Source organism: Panonychus citri, unplaced genomic scaffold (assembly GCF_014898815.1).
Source record: "Panonychus citri isolate SS breed McGregor unplaced genomic scaffold, ASM1489881v1 Contig00141, whole genome shotgun sequence".
Taxonomy (NCBI): Eukaryota; Metazoa; Arthropoda; class Arachnida; order Trombidiformes; family Tetranychidae; genus Panonychus; species Panonychus citri.
The window spans coordinates 1513329-1532572 of NW_026515546.1; the positions used below are offsets into that span (position 1 = coordinate 1513329).

Consider the following 19244-nt stretch of genomic DNA (forward strand, 5'->3'; position numbering starts at 1 on the left):
AAAATTAATTCTAATCAATTAGTTAAATTGCTCAAAGATAAAAAAGCCACAATTTGGGATGAAAAGAAAATCGTATTCGCGTTGATTTGGTTTAATTAATTATCGAAAATGCAAATATCGTGACATGTTAATTGATCGCGAGAAAAAGTCACAGACCAAACAATCAATTGGATTAAAAGAAAAGGAATCAAAATTAATTGTAGATTAAATTGAGTCTCGGTAAATTGTTAATTGTGATTAATCTCGATGCGCATGATTGTCATACAATTGAATCTTCACTGAAATAATAACATCAACCAGGGAAACAATTGAATCTCCCATTTAAATTGTGTATTCGTCTCTTTGTTTAGCAATTTAAATTGTGTTTCAATACGATAATCAGTTGATCAACAATTGTAAATGTTTAATTTCAATTAACTGTTAATCCTTTTGCATTTGATTTGATCCAATTTAATCATCATTATTAAAAGAGTGACAGATATAGTGAGAGAGAGAGAGAAAGATCTACTCACTCAAATACACAAATCAATTGAGAATCAATAAGAAATATTATTAATTAAACTGTTGACCAATAATTGATTAATTGCTGATTAATAATGGCAATTAAAAAATGTCCCTCTCATGGTTCACCATTTAGTAAACATTTAATTGGTTACCTGTTCATCTCAATTGTAGGACTACAATTGTCATCAGCAGGTAATTTGATTGATGAAGATGATAATCAAACTAATCAAATCTCATCAATTGAATCAATTGCATTAGTTGATAATGCGACTCTCATTAATTCAACCACAATGGTTTCACACAATCAAAATTCATCATCACAATCAACTGAATCATCAGCATCACCAAAACCATCATCATCATCAACCCCAACAGAATCACCATCAACATCAACAACAACAACAACAACATCAACAACTACTTTACCTCCTCCATTGCCAACACCTTTGCCATCTAAAGGTAAGTCTATGGACAATTAATTTCAATTTAATCAATGGTCAAGCTTGTTAATTGCAATCAAAATTAATGAAAAAACGACCAAAATAATCCACTTGTTTATAAAGATCCTCTTGAGCTGCTTATTAATCATTATCAGATTTGCACGTGCAATTATAATTGATTAACTTGATTATATTTCTAATAAATGATTGAACAGTTTCAACTAATCATTTAAAATAAACAAATGATTACAATCAAATATTAATTAGACTCTTGATTTAAATGTTTACACGATTTTGTGTCTACTTTTTGTTGATTGTAAATATTAAGTATAATATTATCAGAAAGAATCAGTTAATCAATTAATCAAATCTCACCAAAAAATGATAACATCAATGTCTCAATTGTGATTTAATCTTTTCATTATTATCATGATGATGAGAAATCTAATCAGATTTGATTAACTAATTGTGATTGATTAAGATGAATCTTAACAATGTAAATCAATGTAAATGGTTACACATGCTCACAATTTGAATTAAATGAATGAACAATTAACTAATACAAGGTTGTAATTTAAGATCTCCACTGGAAATGATAACCAAAGTGATGAGGATAAAGATAATTATCTTCATCCAGAGAAAGAGAAAAGAAAGAGGAAGATATTGTTTCATCTTCTCTTTGATCTGAAGATCAATAATTTCGGGACTCACTTTTTTTTCCAGACAAAATTCAGTTCCAAGGTCAATCGTTAATATCAAATTCTGATTCAGTTGAATTCATACATTTACATGAACATATTGAAACAGATTCTCTGTCAATCTTAATCATCCAACTCAATTAACTATTTGAATACAATCAACTAATCAACAGTAAACACTTTAAATAATCTCAGTGTTAATTTGATTTGATATCAAGTCAATCACTTTAATCAACTCTAATTGTAACTGATTGTTTTTTCATTTACATGGACAATCAAATGATAATCAATATCATTCAATCAATTAATCATATTAATAACTGTTAATAAATTAACAGTTAGATTGATGATTAACTTGAATGATCATTTTTCTTAATTATTAATCTACTATTTATGTATTAATACATTGATTTAACAATCAAGTTTAATTACTTAATCACTTGATTGAGTTTCATCACAATAATCAAATGCTATTTTCCAATCATTTTAATGTATCAATTTTCAATATTGATTAAATGATTAATTTGATTGATCATTTTTAATTACTTTTAATTATATACATTCACATATTGAATTGAAAACATCAATTAAATTTTACAATTATATTAATTTAGATGATGATAATTACAATTTAACATCATTACTTTGCAATCAACATCAAATGTTAATCATGATGATTAACTTAAAGTTGTTTTGAGGATTAAAATTAACAAATGATTATGATTAAATAATGATAATTGTTACAATAATAATAATACTTAATTGTGCTTAGAGCATTTTTTGAGTCTATTAATTAAAATGAAATTGTGAATGAGAAAATCAATCATAACTATATTTAAATCATAGATCAATCCAGTTAATTAACTGGATTAACTTTCTTAAATATAAGATAATAATAATTGAAGATATTCAATGAAAATGGTTAATCGTTGATTCAGTTAAATAAAACTTTGACTTTGTGTTGATTTCAAACAATTAAAAATATGAATTAATTTAGTTTTCATCATTTTGTTTGTGTGTTTGTTTTGTTGTTCATTTAAAACCATCAAATTGAAGGAAGGGCAATTGGAATCAGGATAAGATGATGAACAATTAAAAGTGAGGGTTAATTAACAAAGAGATCAGGTTTCCTAATTGTTGTGACTTGAGAAACCAGGGGAAAATTGGTTGACATTGATTAGAAAACAATCTGAGGGGACAATCAAGATTTAAGTGATCAGAATATGGATTGATTATCATTTCCAATTGATCACCGATTAAAAACTTGACAACAATTAGCTTTGGGTTTTTGTATTAGCTTTCTTGATGAGGAAAATATTAATTTTCTTCATTGTTGTTGATAAACAAAAGCGTTTACGATACAATACAATTTGATATATACACAATTAATTGTAAACAATAACAGGATGATGATGGTGGTGATGGTGATGGTGAGTTTGACATAATAATAACAAAATGGACTCCAAAGACGCAAACATGTTGATCTATTGTGTTTCACTTGAATGGTTGAAATTAATTGTTGCTGATTTAGTTGAATTGGTTTGATTACAGTAAAATAATTCATGACCATGGGAACATGAGATTCCGTCAAGAACCGATTGAACCGCAAGGAAACTTCCAACACAAGCAACAGCCACGCCGAAAATGACCAAGGCCAAATGGGGAAATTTTTGACGGCTCATCAATGGTTCTGGATCCAATTTAATGAAAGTTAATGCTGGAAAAATGAACGCCAATGGAACCGCAGCAATAATACCCTGGATTGAATTGATTGAGAAAAACCAAAATATATACATTACAAGAGTTAATTAGTTGTTCTGATTATCAATTGTTTCACATGGGCTTACATTTAATTCAAGAACGATTCCCAAACAGTCAGTTAGTGTTGATAAAATGAAAGCTGAAGCAGCAATTGCAATGGTTAACAGAGTGTGGTGGGAATTTGTCGACGGTGGTTTACCTCCCCAGAAAGCATTTTCCAAGACCTTTATTTTCATGAGGAAAGAAGAAAAAAACCATGAATTTTCATTAAAATTCAATTGAAACTTGAGAATAGCTGAAAAAAATAACTTATAGATATGTTTGTTTCGTGACCTGAAACTAATTCAACTGATTCCCATGAATACCAAGTCACACACACACATACAGAACTCACAAATGATAAACTAATACAAAAAAATCGCGATTTTCATACATGAAATCCGATCAAATGATAACATTGAATTGAATATCTTTACAATCAAGATTAGTTTCAATTATAAGGCAACTGAGAACATTTAAATTGTAATTAAATTGTTCCAGCTATTATCTATTTGGATACATGGTTATCTTACCTCTCGAACAACGAAACATTCAAATGGATATGTTAACATGATGGTTACTGTGAATGCGAGTCTTGCTGCTTGAGCGAAATCATCTGATAGGCAATAATTTTCAAACAGGTCACCCTGTGAGTAGCTACCGAATGTTAAATAGCCACAGATTCCAACAACCATGACAATGAAACAGGAAACTGCTAAACTTAAATGAGTTACCCTGTTCCACTTTTCTTGACTTGAATTGGCCATTGAATCGTATAAGAGAAATGAATTATGGTGACACATATAAGCTAAATAAGATAATGGGTAAGAAAAGATGAAAAGAAAAAAATATAAACATTAAAACAAAAGAAAAAAAAAGGAAAAAGAAGATAAAAAAAGAGAAAGGATAACAATAACGTGACATCTATTTGGTTACATGAATGAAAAACGATAAAGTTCATGAGAAAATGAATGAACCATGTTTTGTATTATTCCTTTTTCTTACCAAAAGCAATGATTCCTATGGCATTTGTTATTCCACTATTGACTAAGGTGAATGCATTTTCTTCATGGGGACTAACGGAGTCAAGAATAGATATTGTTAATAGATAATAATGAAATATGTTTCATGAGAGGAGATGAATTTTCTGGTTGGAATGAGTAACAGAAATCATAATGAAATATGATATTTACATGTCAGGTCCCAAGGTGACAAGTCGATAAGCAATAAAGGACATAATAAAACTAACAAAGGCAATGGATGTTAACGATATCTGAAAATATAAAGAGAGGGAGAGATGATTAGTTAATTGTTAATGTAATTAATGAGAAAATTCAATGTATATTGTTACCTTATTGAGCTTTGAAACGTTGCGATAAAGTGAAATTGGAAGCATAATCATGACTGTACACATGAAGACTACGGTGTTCCTGTTACCAAAGGGATTGTTGGATGTAACTGTAATGATAGATAAATATGATAATATTAATTAGTATCATTTGGTAAATTGTAGGTGACCTTAGGGCAACTTACGGTCAAATATTCTTCTAAACACTTTGGTCATGGTGTCACCAATGATTACATTGTAACTTATCATGGCTGAGGAATAACATTGAAATTGAGAGAAAGAGAAAGTTATTAGTGATTAAGAAAACAAATCAAAGAGCCAAGAGTATTGATTTAAGAAAACACAAGAGTTAATCTAACAAATTGTATAGTTATGGTTGATCAGTGTTGATTAACTGTAGTTAATATGCTGAGCCATTTTCTTGGTTGGTTGAATTTCACTGGTTCTAAAAATTATCTCTTTTCTCAGTTCACTGAACAAACTAACGGTGTTTTCTTATGCTTTTTTTCTGGGTATTTACCAATAAATGGGTAGATGAATTGAAGAATTGTTAAAATGTAGAAACCTGGTTTACCAAATGCACGATCCATCACATCCTACATCAATAACGACAAAAAGGGTGAGAGAGAGAGAGAAAACGTAGAAACAGGAAGCGGAAGAGGAAGAAGATGCAAAGAATCAGTGAAAAAAAAGGTTTAGAAATTTGCAAGAGAGGAAAAAGAAATTTTTACAAAAATCAGTTATAAATAATTAACATTTGCTTGTTTGGATTATGAATGAAACATTTACCTGGTAGGTTGATACACCGGCTAAATTACCTGCTCTAATTAAGGTACATAATGAAAAATCAGTGATCGCGGCGATGAAGATGAGTAAAAATATCCCCATGAAAAATCCCGCTTTATGAATGGCATATGGAATTCCTGTTGGAAACAATTAAGATAAAGTTGATTAGGTCAATATATAATTAAAAGGTTCAATCAATTTTGATTCATCTCATCTTGAATTTATTCAGTAACAATATTAATCAATTGAATAATAAATTATTTCAATCATAGACTCATATCTAAATTGTATAAATCATTATGATTGTTAATTAATAAATAATATATATTGATGATGACTGGCTTAATCATCAGCAACTATATTACTAATTGATTCACATTCTGACTTAAATTGTTAATTATTTTAATATCATCATCATCATCATGGCAAAATATTAAATTTACTGATTGTTGGGATGAAAATAATTAACAATTAACAGGTAAATATAAGTGTGCGTCTGTTAAGAGATGAAGATTTTTTCTCAACTTAAATGTATCACAATTAGTTGATAACAATTAACTAATTGTTATAAAATTGATGAGCAATTAGATGATGTCACTGATTAATAAAAAGTTATCGTGATGTTGATTTGTAACAATTAACATTGAACAGATAATTTCATGAGATGATTACATGAAAACAGAATTGAATAGGAAGATGAAATAATCATCATCATCATCGTCATCATCATCATTTGGCGGGAGAAAAGGATTTAGCTAGAGTATGGATGATGATGATGATAACATGATGATTTAAAGGTGATGTTGATTGTAAGAATCAAATTAACTCTTACCAATTACTCCAGATCCAATAATTGAATTAACATAATTGAATGCTGTCTGTTTCATGTTACTTTTACAATAATCACCCTGAGTCCTTGGTTGAAGCTCTTCATCATCAGAATCCTTAGGATCTTGATAAGGCTAAAAAAAGAGGAAAAAGTTTCATTAATAATCACTAATTACAAACAATTAACAACATGTAATAATAATTATAATAGAAAATTGATCATCATCATTAAAATTGTTTACACATCTTACCCATAGGATATAAAGATTAACAATCTAAAATTGATCTGGATGATTTAAAAGATTTGATTGTGAGTAAAGTAGTTGGATAATATGATTGTAATATCTTTTTTGTTTCAACATCAAAAGTGTAACAATCAAAATTAATTGTTGTAAATTGAAGTAAATTGTCAACAATCTATCAATGAATTTATATAAATATGATGACGGTGATACAAGTAATCAACTTTCATGGTTGATAAGATGAGGTAACAATAATTACATGAAAAAAGTAACAAACTGTATGAGAAAAAAAAAGTTACAATGATTAAAGTAAATCAGTTATAATCAACTCTCAATGGAGACAAACAAAATTAAGGATCTTTAATCATCAGAGCATCAAGTTTACGGTCGATGACATTAACTACTATTAAGTACATGGTGGAAAAGGTGATGATGATGATGATCAAGATGATGGAGGAGGAAGGTGATGAATCAAATGTATTATAATAATGACAAGGGACAGTGATGGTCAAGATAAAGGATGAGTTGATTGTCTAATAATTTGCTGGTCAAGTTAATGGAAGCAAAATAATAAAAGATTATCAAAAAGAAGCATAAAAAACAACATAACCTAAATTGGATTGACCTTTTGTTGTTGTTGTAGTTGATTCTTGTTAACAATCAAAAGGAATTAAATAAATACATTTGATTATCCGGTAGATTTTATCTTTTAAGGTCAAGATATTTATGTTCTCAATACAATGGTCACTACAATAAGCTTTGAATTGTTCAGTGTTTTCTTAGCATTTGTTTATCATCACAATCTGATCATTTTGAGAGAGAGAGAGAGTAGCAACTTGAAGTTAAATAATATTTGGATAGAGAGATATTATCATGTTAAGAGATTAATCATCGATTGTGTATCATTACTGATTGTTATGAGTTAATTGTTTGGAATTGTATGGAAATCAATGAATGAACAAAGGGGGGAGATAGTAAATAAATACTCTAGAAGAAGATGAATGAAAAATGATGAGTGGAAAAAGAAAGGTATTGATTGGAGATGATTAAACTTGATGGAAGAAGAAAAAAACTGAATGAATGAACCAAATTAAGATGATCAAAAGTTAATCTGTCTGTCAGAAAGATGATGATAATCAATGTGATGATGATCATCATTTATATATATAAATAACTACTGTACAATTTAACGGATCATCACATAGTAAGTTTAATGCTATGTTATTATTATCAATTTGTTTCTGTTGATGATGATTAACGATGATGATCAACAACAAAAAAAAAGGAGGGAAATGAGAGTTTTAATCGTCAATACAATTTAGATGGTCAATCATGTATTAAGACTTTGAAACAATTGGTATAAAATTTAATCCTTTCAATTGGAATCAATCAACCAATTGGTCAATATAAAATGAATAACTGATTAACTGTTCATCTGGTTAATACATTGATCAGTTGATTAACGAAATGGCCGTTGATGGATTTCAATTGTTGATCGTTACTCTATCATAACCTATACGAAGATTGTAAACAAAAGGATGATGAACATGATGATTAAATTAAAAACAATAGATTTGATTGTTGTTACCTTTGAGATTGTAAAAGCTTGTGATGATGCTGATGCCTCCAAAATGTAGGTACTCTCATTGGCCTCCATTTTTGTCTTGTTTTCTGGTTAATTATCCTTGGGAAAGTAATTGAAATTTCATTGATCAGAATGAACTTTTTTTTTGTTCAACAAGACTGACTTGAATTGAAATAGACACAGACACAGATTAAATTCACTTGTAAACCAGCAAAGTAAATGTAATGAATATTAATTGTGATTCAAATGATTGGTAATAACAATCAATCAAGGTTATCAAGTCAATATTAACTTGACACAGAAAAAAACCAAACAAAATGACAAATGTTGATTACTATTGAAAACCTTTGGCTGTCACAATGGTAAACAAATATCGTTGATTAACTTGATGACAGAACATTAAAATTAACACACAAATTTAAAAAGGTTAATTGTTAATCATATTAACCAGGGTGATTAAAGATGAAGAGAAAATGGAGAAGAAGAAGAAGAAGAAGAAGAAGAAAAAAAAAACAAAATTCTCTTCTCAAAATGGTAACCAGACAATACTAATGAACAAAAGTGTAAGAGAAACGCGAGAAAAGAAAAACAAAACAAAAATGGAATAAAACAAAAACGAAATGAAAGAGAATTTTTTGTTTAATTCGTTGATTAATTAGGTAAATAAAGATAATCACTTGTTAATCACATTAAAAATGTTTGCAAGAAGAAGAAGATTAAATTAGTTTAGAAGAGAAAGAAAAATAAACGATAAAAGATAAAGAATGAGACTCACATGTCGAAACCCAAATTACTTTAAAAAGAAATATCAACATAATGAGAAGCTTTTTTTTCTCACTCACTCAATTTTTCTTCTTCTTCTCCCTCACTCCTTTTTTCTCTCTCTTTTCTACCTTTTTAGTCTCTTTTTTTTCTTCTTCTTCTCTGTCTTCATTTTCTCTTTCAACAGGTTTTGGGTTCTCATCTCATTATCTTTAACAATTGATTCGGTTCAACATGATGATCACCAGAATATTTTTCTAATCTTCTCTTCATCTTCTCTGTTTCCCCAAATCCATAATCTCTCTGTGTATAGAAAAGTAAACAGAAGAAAAAAAAATTCTATTCTTTTCATCATATTTTCTCTCTCTTTCTGTTTATCTATTGATTGTTTCTTCAATTATCTCTTACATTCCATCATCATGACTTATTATTTTTTTCTGTGTTCTCACTCTTGATTCAGTTCTTCATGACAATTCTGAACATTTTCGTTCTCAATGTGCATTTTCTGTTCCATTTCTTGACTTTTTTATTTCTATCTTCTTGTTTTCCTTTTTAACATTTCATATATAAATTGAATCTCAATCCACCCAAATGCGCAGTTTTCTTTGTGTTTGTTTCATTTCATGGGAATTTTCATTCAAACCAAAACAAAATTTTATCATCTAATTAGTGATATAAAAATGTTATCAATCTGTGTTACATGATAAAAATTAGTGAAAGTAAACACTCACCATGGTAACTTGAGGCCTTTCAATTTGGTTCCGATGGTTTGGTTGTCTTGTTTATGTTTCTTTTCCTGTGGTTTCGTTTGTTTTTCTGGTTCAACTTTTAGGTCTTCTAAAGGTTCCTCAGAATCAGAATATTTCTCATGATGATTCTATGCTTTCATGGGAATGCGCATCTCCAAAGGATCAATATGAACCCAAAAGATAATCAAAGGAAACCCAAAAAAAATAAGAGAAAGAGTCGCCATCAAGAACTTCAGCAATCCAAGGTTGGCAATTCAAGAACGAAATCTCATCTCTTTCAGATTAATTATCACCTACTCTTTATCCTTTGAGATATTAGACATTGATTTTTTCTCCATCAATGAACCTTGAGTCTATTTCCGTTTTCTTCAATGACAGTCATATGAAAATTCAAGGTTCCATGATGAAAAAAAGGCTTACTCATTTCCTGACTTTCTATTTATAACGAGCTTTGATCAATTGATTCTTGACTTGGATTCAAAATTTTCTACCCTAAACTGTTGTTTAATTTATTTCCTTTTTCTTCAAATATTCTTTCAGGTCACCCAAAGTTATATTCGGACTCACCGCAATCTCTTTACATGGTGATGGATAATTTGTTGAAATCGAAAGCTCCGTATCTTGGCCGGACCAAAAGGATGAAACGAAGTAGACCCAATATGATACGAAGCGATTCTTCATCAGGAAATCCTTTTTCTCTGATTAAATATCTATTGGCTAATCACATAACCTCACCGAGCGATTATCCTGCAAGCAACTCACTGGCTAATCCTAAACCTGGACAATTTGGATCAATCTATTCAAGTAATCTTGAAGATTCACTTAATAGAAATGATTTTTCTTCGGGTTCCATGATGATGAACAGAATTAATTCTCGTTTTAATCCGGAACAATCAGTTTCATTCTATCCATTGACAACAAGTGACATTGAAGCTCTTGAATTGACCGGTGAAGGTGATGATTCATTTGATTCTGGATTTGGTGGTGGTGATGATGGTTGGTCTAATCAAGGAACAATTGATTTAATTAATCAACTGGAAACCGATGGTTCTAATGGAAATAATAATCCAAACAATAATGTTGATATTTACTCGATGGATCCTTTTATACCTTTAAGGTCATTCCGGTCAATTCCAACTAGATCACAATCCGAACTGTTAATGAGACCAATTATTGCAATGAAACGGAAACGACGACAAAATGGTTCATATTTATTCAACAATAATGATAAATCACCCAATTCAATTATCTTGGGTTCATCTTTATTTGGAGGTGATAATCGTTACCGATCAAGATTAAATGCTAATCAATATGAACAATTGATTAACAGGATAAATGATAATCCAAATGCTTAATTTGACTAATTACTTTTGACCGATGGGAAAAAGGAATCAAGAAAAACGATCAACACCAATTTTCTAGTCAACAATTTATTAATAATTTAATCGCATAATCATGACAGGAAAATGAATACAATTGATTATCATCACCAAGTTGTATTTTCTATCTCAACACAATTAGCGATAGACCAAATAATCTGGTTAATTGTAATTCTATTCTCTATACTTGGTCGGTTGGATTTACACAACAATTGGATGGATTTAATTAACAATCAATAATCATCATCATCATCATCTTATATTAATGATGACATTTTAATTTTAATTGTCTTATCACATTATTAAGAAATTTGGTTCTCTCCCTTTCTATTCATATAGTTATCAACACAATCAAATTCATTGAGATTGATTAACAATAATGATTAGTCCTTAATCATTGATTACATAGTTGTTTTCAACACAATACCAAACAAAATTAACGAATTGAAAAAGAAAAATTCAATTGTAATAACAATTTACAATTAACATGCAAACTTAATTGCACTTTAATTGAATAAAAACACAAAACAAGTAAATTAAATCCGATTACAATAATAGTGATCACGATTAATCGTGTTGATTAATGATATTTATTTGTAATTTACAATTAACGAGGAAGCATTTAAAATGTTAATTAACCTAAACAATTTAAGATCGATGATGAAAACTCGTGTTAATTGTTAACAACCATTTAAACTTGAAGTAAATTGTGATCGTAACTCAATCGTTTAATCAGATTTATAAATTGTTTGAAAACTTTGATTGTGATTGAAAAGTTGCAACAATAAAGCTGAGGAAATGTTCAATAAATTGAAAAGTAAATTAACTAATTACTTTGAGAACAATTTAATTGAAGAGGAAAATTTAATTTCCAAGGTAAAGTTACTCGAGAAGATGGGAAACTTTTTCCAATGTACTGGTTATCAACAATTAAGTAAATTGTCAACATTTACCCACACATTTCATACGATCAGTCACCTTTGGTACTTTGTCGTTTTCGGCCGTTCGTTGGCCTTAATCTTATCCGATGATCCATTGGACTCATTGTATTTGGGTGATTTTTTCAGTTCCACCAGCGGGAAAAATTTTCTCCATGCAAACCTGATTGTCTATTATTTGCTGTTCTTTTCCTCTCGAGCGGGAGTTCACATTCAAGAATCAGGTCGACCTCAGGCCATGTTTACCTTTTACAATACGATAAAAACGGAAGGATTTACATCGATTCGTCAACTATTATCATCGGCCGATTATTACACTTGGAGGAGTCACTTTTATCTCGCTATTCAGTTTTACTTGGTCGGAATTCCCGCTGTGGCCTTGTCCCTGTTCATGTTGTGCCTTGTTTTCGCACTCGAAAACCCGTCGCTCTATTTGTCGGTTTACCATTTTCTCTGGTACTTTTTCTGGTTAATCTTAATCACGGCTCCTCTTTGTTTCAACGTTTTCATCCTTTTCTTTTACTACACTCACACTATGACATTACTTAGCTATTTATCTCTATCCTTGGCTTATGTTAACTCGATCGGCTTAAAGTTAGTCCATGTTTCCGAATCGCAAAACTTAGGTGACCATTTGCGACTTTTACGATTTTATCTGAAAAATCAAAATTTCCTCATGAATCTGATCAGATTTGTCAATTCAAATTCGGAGGCAACTCTTTGGACGGGATATTTGATCTCATGTTTTCTAGCAGATTTCAGTTTATTTTTAGGACTTTTCGTCGATTCTGATTCTAAGATCATGAGTATCATCAGTTTCTATTTGGCCTGTACTGCGTTCAGTAATCTCCTAGTACTTCATCATGCAGGAACTGAAGTTCACAATCGTGTAAGTAACAATTAAACCAACCGAAAACTTCTGATTGATTTCTAATAATCCAATTAATTACAATCAGTTGATGGACATTCGACAAAAAAACTTTTCCTTACAAGCTCGAGGAATTAAAATACTTCCAGAATCAATTGCTTTATGGGTAAATATCTAATTACAATTAGCTAATTGTTCAATTTCAAACAGAGATTATTTTTCTCGACTCAATTAAGATCAATTCGACTCAGGAACGATTTCAAAATGGAGAAATCGGAATAACGATTTGTCATATTTTCGCGACAACTCAAACCTCGCTACTTTATGTAAGTTAAATTGTCGAAAAATTTCAACAATCAACTAATTGTAACACTAATCTAATCATCTAAACAGTTTGTATTGGAAAACAGTGGGATACTTATGATGTTTGTCGCTAATTTCAAGAAAAGTTAATCAATTGGTAAATCAAAAATTCTGTCAACAAACTAATTGTATTGAGAATTAAACAAAATGTTGGAAATAAACTTTGCAAACAATTAACTTGTCGATCTATTCATTTATTAATTTTCTCAATAAAACAGTAATCAACTGTTGAGAAAATCAATCTTCATCTTGAGCATGATAGTTACTGTCTAGTTGAATGATGATATAACCTAATTAGTTGATCATTTGAAGACAATTAAGTTAAGGAAAAGTTGAATAATCAGTGAAAATGTTGATTAAATTGAAAAACCGTCTAACTAATTACATTGAATCCAATGTGATCTCCGAAGGATATTTAATATCGTTAGTTGAACGGTTGGAAAGTTCAGGTCACACATTCAATTCGTGTAATCGAGGCTACAAACAATCAACTAAATTGTCAACATATCAACACACTTGGCACTTAATCGTACGTAAGGTGATCAATTTGGATCTTGAGGAAATTGAAAATTACCCGCCGTTTGGATAGGTTGTTTTCCATTGGAAAGTTGAATTGGTAAAGAGGAGGGAAAACATTACAAATCTAGCATTTCCTCTAGAAAAATTCTCGTCTTTTTTTCTTCCTTATTTCAAATAACTTATTTCAAGTATTAAAGTCACTTTAATAAAGTGTAAACATGTCGGACCTTAAACCTAATGAGAGTTTTCCTGTGTTCTTTTTTATGACCAAAAATTTTAATTTAGTGGAAAAGCATCTTATAAATGTGATTGCTAAACCTAATGGACGACCCGTTTCTGATATATTGGAATTTAGAGTTGAGGATTATGGTGATTATTACCGAATTGAGCTGTTAATAACCAGAGATTTTAGATTGGCTTTATGTGAAAGTGAAATGTTAATCTTCGTAATAAGAGAAGTATGTGCGGTTTATGATAAGATTTGCCCTGAGGCTGTGAAGATGCTCTTGTGCTCGAGGATACCTAAATTTCAGCGTGAAAAAGTGTTGGTTGAATATTTTAATATTGGTCTGAGAGAGATTTATGTAAATGTTCCAGATGATTTAATATTGAGAAAAAGACTGGAGCTTGAATCGTTTCCTTTTGGTAAACAAAGAGTTGTGATGAAAACCGGAAATGGTAAACAATAAGGGTTTAAATTAGAAGCTGATGAAACCCAAATTACTTTAAAAAGAAATATCAACATAATGAGAAGCTTTTTTTCTCCCTCACTCGTTTTTTCTCTCTCTCTTCTACCTTTTCTACCTTTTTTGTCTCTTTTTTCTTCTTCTTCTCTGTCTTCATTTTCTCTTTCAACAGGTTTTGGGTTCTCATCTCATTATCTTTAACAATTGATTCGGTTCAACATGATGATCACCAGAATATTTTTCTAATCTTCTTCATCTTCTGTTTCAAATCCATAATCTCTCTGTGTATAGAAAAGTAAACAGAAGAAAAAAATTCTATTCTTTTCATCATATTTTCTCTCTCTCTCTCTCTCTCTCTCTCTCTCTCTCTCTTTCTGTTTAACTATTGATTGTTTCTTCAATTATCTCTTACATTCCATCATCATGACTTATTATTTTTTTCTGTGTTCTCACTCTTGATTCAGTTCATCACAATTCTGAACATCTTCGAACTGTACTGCGTTCAGTAATCTCCTAGTACTTCATCATGCAGGAACTGAAGTTCACAGTCGTTTAAGTAACAATTAAACCAACCGAAAAATTCTGATTGATTTCTAATAACATAATTAATTACAATCAGTTGATGGACATTCGTCAAGTTAATGGGGAGTTAATCAATTGGTAAATCAAAAATTCTGTCAACAAACTAATTGTACTGAAGATTACACAAAATTGGAATTAAACAAAATGTTGGAAATAAACTTTGTAAACAATTAACTTGTCGCTTTATTCATTTATTAATTTTCTCAATAAAACAGTAAAATTAACTGTTGAGAAAATCAATCTTCATCTTGAGCATGATAGTTACTGTCTAGTTGAATGATGATATAACCCAATTAGTTGATCATTTGAAGACAATTAAGTTAAGGAAAAGTTGAATAATCAGTGAAAATGTTGATTAAATTGAAAAACCGTCTAACTAATTACATTGAATCCAATGTGATCTCCGAAGGATATTTAATATCGTTAGTTGAACGGTTGGAAAGTTCAGGTCACACATTCAATTCGTGCAATCGAGGCTACAAACAATCAACTAAATTGTCAACTTATCAACACACTTGGCACGTAATTAATCATCTTTGGTATTTTGTCGTTTGCACTCGATCGATAATCTTGATGAATTCGGACAATCCCCTGGACTCTTTGTACCTTGGTGACTTTTTCAGTTCCACTCCGGGTAAAAATTTTCTCCATGCGAACTTGATTGTTTACTATTTACTATTTTTCTCCTCACGAGCAGCAGTTCACATTAAAGAATCGAGTAGACCAATGTTGATGTTTCAGTTTTTCGATCAGATCAAATATAAAGGGTTCGATTCTGCTAACCAATTATTATCATCGACAAACTATTTCACATGGAGGATTTATCTCTATATTGCATTGAAGTTTTACTTCATCGGAATCCCCACCGTGGCTTTATCGTTGTTCATTCTTTGCCTTGTTTTCGCACTCGAAAACCCGTCGCTCTATTTGTCGGTTTACCATTTTCTCTGGTACTTTTTCTGGTTACTTCTAATTACTGGTCCACTTTGTTTCAATGTTTTCGTCCTTTTCTGGTACTACACTCATACAATGTGTCTGGTTCCTTACCTTTTCCTTGCGTTTTCTGATATCAACGAAACGGGTACGATGTTAAATGGACTTTCAGACCCACGGGAATTAGCGGATCAATTGAAAACCATTCGAACTTATTTGAAGAGACAAAATCGTCTTCTTAATTTACTGAAAATTTACAATGTCGACATTTCGACGACCATGTGGACTGGTTATTTGATCTCTTGTTTCCTTGCCGATTTCAGCCTGTTCATGGGACTTTTTGTCGATTCGGGTTCTTTTACCATGAATGTGATCAGTTTATCGCTCGCAATAACCGCTTTCTCAAACTTATTTTTACTTCATTTTTCTGGTCTTTTAGTTAACAATAAGGTTAGTTGATTGTTTGAAATTATCATGTTAATGATTAGTATTAATTGATTCATTTCCATGGTACTTTATTCAGATTATGAGTATTCAGGAAAATAATTTCAATCTTCAGGCTCGAGGAGTGAATATTTTCCCAAAATCGATATCAATTTGGGTAAGATTTAAATTAGTTAATTGTTTCATCTTTAATTATGGTCAATTTGATCAACTTTTTTGTCGATTTACCAATTTCCAGATCAATTCGACTCAAGAACGAATCGAAAATGGTGAAATCGGAGTTACAATTTGTCATATTTTCGCAGCTACTCAATCATCGTTACTTTATGTAAGTTTTTAATTGTCGAGATAATTTGACTTGATTAACTAATTGTTTCTTACATTTCAGTCAATCCTTGAAAATAGTGGCATTTTCATGATGTTTGTTGCTAATTTTAAAAAGAGTTGATTACTGATCATATTGTAATCGAGAAGAAAATTTCTTCCATTAATTGTTGGATTGATTGATAACGAAACGTAATTGATTGATTAAACTTTTAATTTCTTCCAAATTTATTGCTTAATTTTTTGTTCATCAATTAATCACCTTTGAGGTGACAATTACATTTAAAGTATATCAATAGTGATAAATGTTCATTTTTGGTTAGTTAACAAAATGTTTTTATCGTGATTGAAACAATTAACGGTTAATTGTGATGATTATAATTTCCTTAATTTTATTCAGCTAAAAATAACAGAGTTTCAGGTTAATTAATTTGGGCTGATGATTAAACAAAAAGATGGTTCAAGGTGATTGATATTTGTGAGTATTGATTAATTGTAGAAAATGATCATTTAATTGTACTTTTGGATTTTTAATTGTTCATCTTTGGATCATTTCTGTTAATTAATCCCAACTATCTTTCATCATCATCATCGGAGTCATTTTTTGCTCTTCAACGACAATATAAAGTACCTTTTGTTTACCTGACCCACAACCTTTATTATTGCACTTTGAGTTTCCGGTTGGACTTGGCGCGCCCCAGCCTGATGATGGGACAGGAGCGGGTGATGGGGCTGGAGCTGGACTACCCCAGCCCATTGACGGAGCCAAGATCATCATTGGAGGTGGTGATGGTGGGGGACGAGCTGGTGCTGGTGCTGGAGCCCAGCCCATCATGATTGCAGGGATTGGTGCAGGTGCTGGTATTGGAGCTGGGGCTGGGACTGGGGCTGGACTAGGAGCCCAACCCATGATCATCATAGCGGGTGGAGAGACAGGTGAAGGGACGGGTGAAGGGGTCGGCATTGACCAGCCCATTGGTGGTATTGATGGCGGTATTTGAACTCGAGGTGGCATTGGTTGCCACCCATTTGTTACGATGGGCATAGTTGCCACTGGAGCTGGAACGGGAACAGGAGCGGGAGCGGGTATAACTGATGGACCCCAACCTGAATTTATTGGTGGCATTGTGATTATTTGAGCGGGTGGAGCTGGTATTGGTACTGGTGCTGGTGCTGGTACTGGTGTTGGTGTTGGTACTGGAACAGGAACTGGTACTGGGACGGGTACTGGGACCTGAGCTGGTGCAGTTGATGGTAATGTCATTGTCCAGCTTCCCGAATTAGTAATCATTGTCATTGTGGGCTGACTACCCCAAGCCATGGGTGTCGGAAGGGAAACTGGCGATGGAGCAACACCCGCGGATGGACATGATGATCTCATTGTATCACACGCACAGGACGAAGCTGTCGCAGCACATGGACAACTGGCCGGAGCACTTTGTTTTACCATTCGAAATGAGGCCTGAGGCTGAACTATTCTGATCGGGATAGCTTTCTGTTCAGAGTTAAGTGATCCTGATGATGGACATGAACGACAACTACTCGACATTGAACCTTTGCTGAAAAAAAATCCCGTCGTCACATAAAATAACATCAACAGTGTTAATAAAGGTAATAAAGAACATGTTAAACCGTTTGAAATCATTTAATATATTAATTGCAATCAACATATTACAATTAACTGAATCTCATCAACACATTAGATGAATTAAATTAAAACTAAATCATAAATCTCATGAAAATAGTGACTGATTTCATCTCTCGATTCACAATATTTTTCTTACATCTCAATGATTCAATTGTTAATCATTACAATCAAAAGATTGTTATTAATAGTTAAAAATTACAATGTGTTAATCACAGTGAATCGGTAGACTTAATTTAGAAATCTTAATTTCTAAATTAAGTTATTCTGAGAAATTAAGAGTGAATCGATTTCATCAATTAATATAAATCAGTCTGGTTCCTTTTCCGTAATCATAAGTATAATGGTTGAAGATTTGGCGGAATTACAATTAATTGTCGATTCGAATTGACTTTAAATTGATTAGTTTCTATTTGGAGGTTAATTGTGATTGTAGAGGATGAAAAATCAACTGATTCTTCATCTGAATTAAAGTTAATTGTTGGTAATCAATTTCTCTTCAATTTTCTTTTCTTCCTCTTTACTTTTTGTCCCATGAAAAACTTTTCGAGCTTCAGCTCGAAGTTTGGCCTTTTCTCGTCGGTAAAAGATGTAATCATCTTCATCAGAATCGATCTGAAAAGTAAAATCATCATCACTTGTATCGGGTGAACCATACAAATAGAAAGTATCAGTATCACTTTCACCCGAATCAGTTGAATGATCTGAACTCATTTCACTTAACTCTGAATGAGATTCATATTTTTCCAGGGCATCTGATTGTTCATTTGACTTCATTGATTGAGACTTTGGTGAACAATCAATTGATTCCAAACGATTAT

The 19244-nt window shown here is 31.3% G+C and overlaps 5 protein-coding genes across 8 annotated transcripts; 3 read left to right on the top strand and 2 right to left on the bottom strand.

Moving 5' to 3' along the window:
• The first annotated feature begins 63 nt into the window (after window positions 1-63).
• Window positions 64-11678, top strand: LOC128395696 (uncharacterized protein DDB_G0271670-like). Its single transcript, XM_053356160.1, has 2 exons — window positions 64-963; window positions 10283-11678. Exons 1-2 carry the CDS (start codon window positions 597-599, stop codon window positions 11095-11097), a joined length of 1182 nt encoding a protein of 393 aa, XP_053212135.1. The 5' UTR covers window positions 64-596; the 3' UTR covers window positions 11098-11678.
• On the bottom strand, window positions 2649-9921 carry LOC128395692 (putative sodium-coupled neutral amino acid transporter 11). Of its 4 annotated transcripts, none has more exons than XM_053356155.1 (12): window positions 9725-9921; window positions 8235-8330; window positions 6409-6538; window positions 5580-5713; window positions 5311-5386; window positions 4976-5041; window positions 4794-4900; window positions 4636-4715; window positions 4448-4518; window positions 3976-4250; window positions 3490-3627; window positions 2649-3399 (listed from the first exon to the last, which is right to left on the bottom strand). In XM_053356155.1, the coding sequence occupies exons 2-12, from the start codon at window positions 8301-8303 to the stop codon at window positions 3127-3129; spliced, it is 1419 nt and encodes a 472-aa protein (XP_053212130.1). In that variant the 5' UTR covers window positions 8304-8330; window positions 9725-9921; the 3' UTR covers window positions 2649-3126. The 4 variants fall into 4 exon arrangements, with proteins under 4 accessions (XP_053212130.1, XP_053212131.1, XP_053212129.1 ...); XM_053356156.1 differs by lacking the exon at window positions 9725-9921 and adding an exon at window positions 8395-9436; XM_053356154.1 differs by lacking the exon at window positions 9725-9921 and having other exon boundaries at window positions 8235-9435.
• A 148-nt stretch (window positions 11679-11826) lies between the features above and the next one.
• On the top strand, window positions 11827-13455 carry LOC128395693 (uncharacterized). Its single transcript, XM_053356158.1, has 4 exons — window positions 11827-12948; window positions 13016-13093; window positions 13164-13253; window positions 13321-13455. Exons 1-4 carry the CDS (start codon window positions 11920-11922, stop codon window positions 13378-13380), a joined length of 1257 nt encoding a protein of 418 aa, XP_053212133.1. The 5' UTR covers window positions 11827-11919; the 3' UTR covers window positions 13381-13455.
• Window positions 13456-15425: 1970 nt separating this feature from the next.
• LOC128395076 (uncharacterized) lies at window positions 15426-16995 on the top strand. The gene is made up of 4 exons (XM_053355468.1): window positions 15426-16460; window positions 16534-16611; window positions 16693-16782; window positions 16843-16995. Exons 1-4 carry the CDS (start codon window positions 15426-15428, stop codon window positions 16900-16902), a joined length of 1263 nt encoding a protein of 420 aa, XP_053211443.1. The 3' UTR covers window positions 16903-16995.
• A 345-nt stretch (window positions 16996-17340) lies between these two features.
• On the bottom strand, window positions 17341-18327 carry LOC128395851 (uncharacterized). Its single transcript, XM_053356336.1, has one exon. The coding sequence runs from the start codon at window positions 18325-18327 to the stop codon at window positions 17341-17343; it is 987 nt and encodes a 328-aa protein (XP_053212311.1).
• Window positions 18328-19244: the final 917 nt, after the last annotated feature.

Coding starts and splice junctions, on each gene's coding strand:
- LOC128395693 (XM_053356158.1), top strand. CDS start 11,920: ATGTTCAATAAATTGAAAAGTAAATTAACTAATTACTTTGAGAACAAT. Junction 12,949..13,015: donor GAACTGAAGTTCACAATCGT/GTAAGTAACAAT, acceptor AATTACAATCAG/TTGATGGACATTCGACAAAA. Junction 13,254..13,320: donor CTCAAACCTCGCTACTTTAT/GTAAGTTAAATT, acceptor TCATCTAAACAG/TTTGTATTGGAAAACAGTGG.
- LOC128395696 (XM_053356160.1), top strand. CDS start 597: ATGGCAATTAAAAAATGTCCCTCTCATGGTTCACCATTTAGTAAACAT. Junction 964..10,282: donor AACACCTTTGCCATCTAAAG/GTAAGTCTATGG, acceptor ATATTCTTTCAG/GTCACCCAAAGTTATATTCG.
- LOC128395692 (XM_053356155.1), bottom strand. CDS start 8,303: ATGGAGGCCAATGAGAGTACCTACATTTTGGAGGCATCAGCATCATCA. Junction 4,901..4,975: donor GTTTAGAAGAATATTTGACC/GTAAGTTGCCCT, acceptor CTATCATTACAG/TTACATCCAACAATCCCTTT. Junction 4,716..4,793: donor ACGTTTCAAAGCTCAATAAG/GTAACAATATAC, acceptor TTATATTTTCAG/ATATCGTTAACATCCATTGC.
- LOC128395076 (XM_053355468.1), top strand. CDS start 15,426: ATGTTGATTAAATTGAAAAACCGTCTAACTAATTACATTGAATCCAAT. Junction 16,461..16,533: donor GTCTTTTAGTTAACAATAAG/GTTAGTTGATTG, acceptor TACTTTATTCAG/ATTATGAGTATTCAGGAAAA. Junction 16,612..16,692: donor CAAAATCGATATCAATTTGG/GTAAGATTTAAA, acceptor ACCAATTTCCAG/ATCAATTCGACTCAAGAACG.
- LOC128395851 (XM_053356336.1), bottom strand. CDS start 18,327: ATGTCGAGTAGTTGTCGTTCATGTCCATCATCAGGATCACTTAACTCT.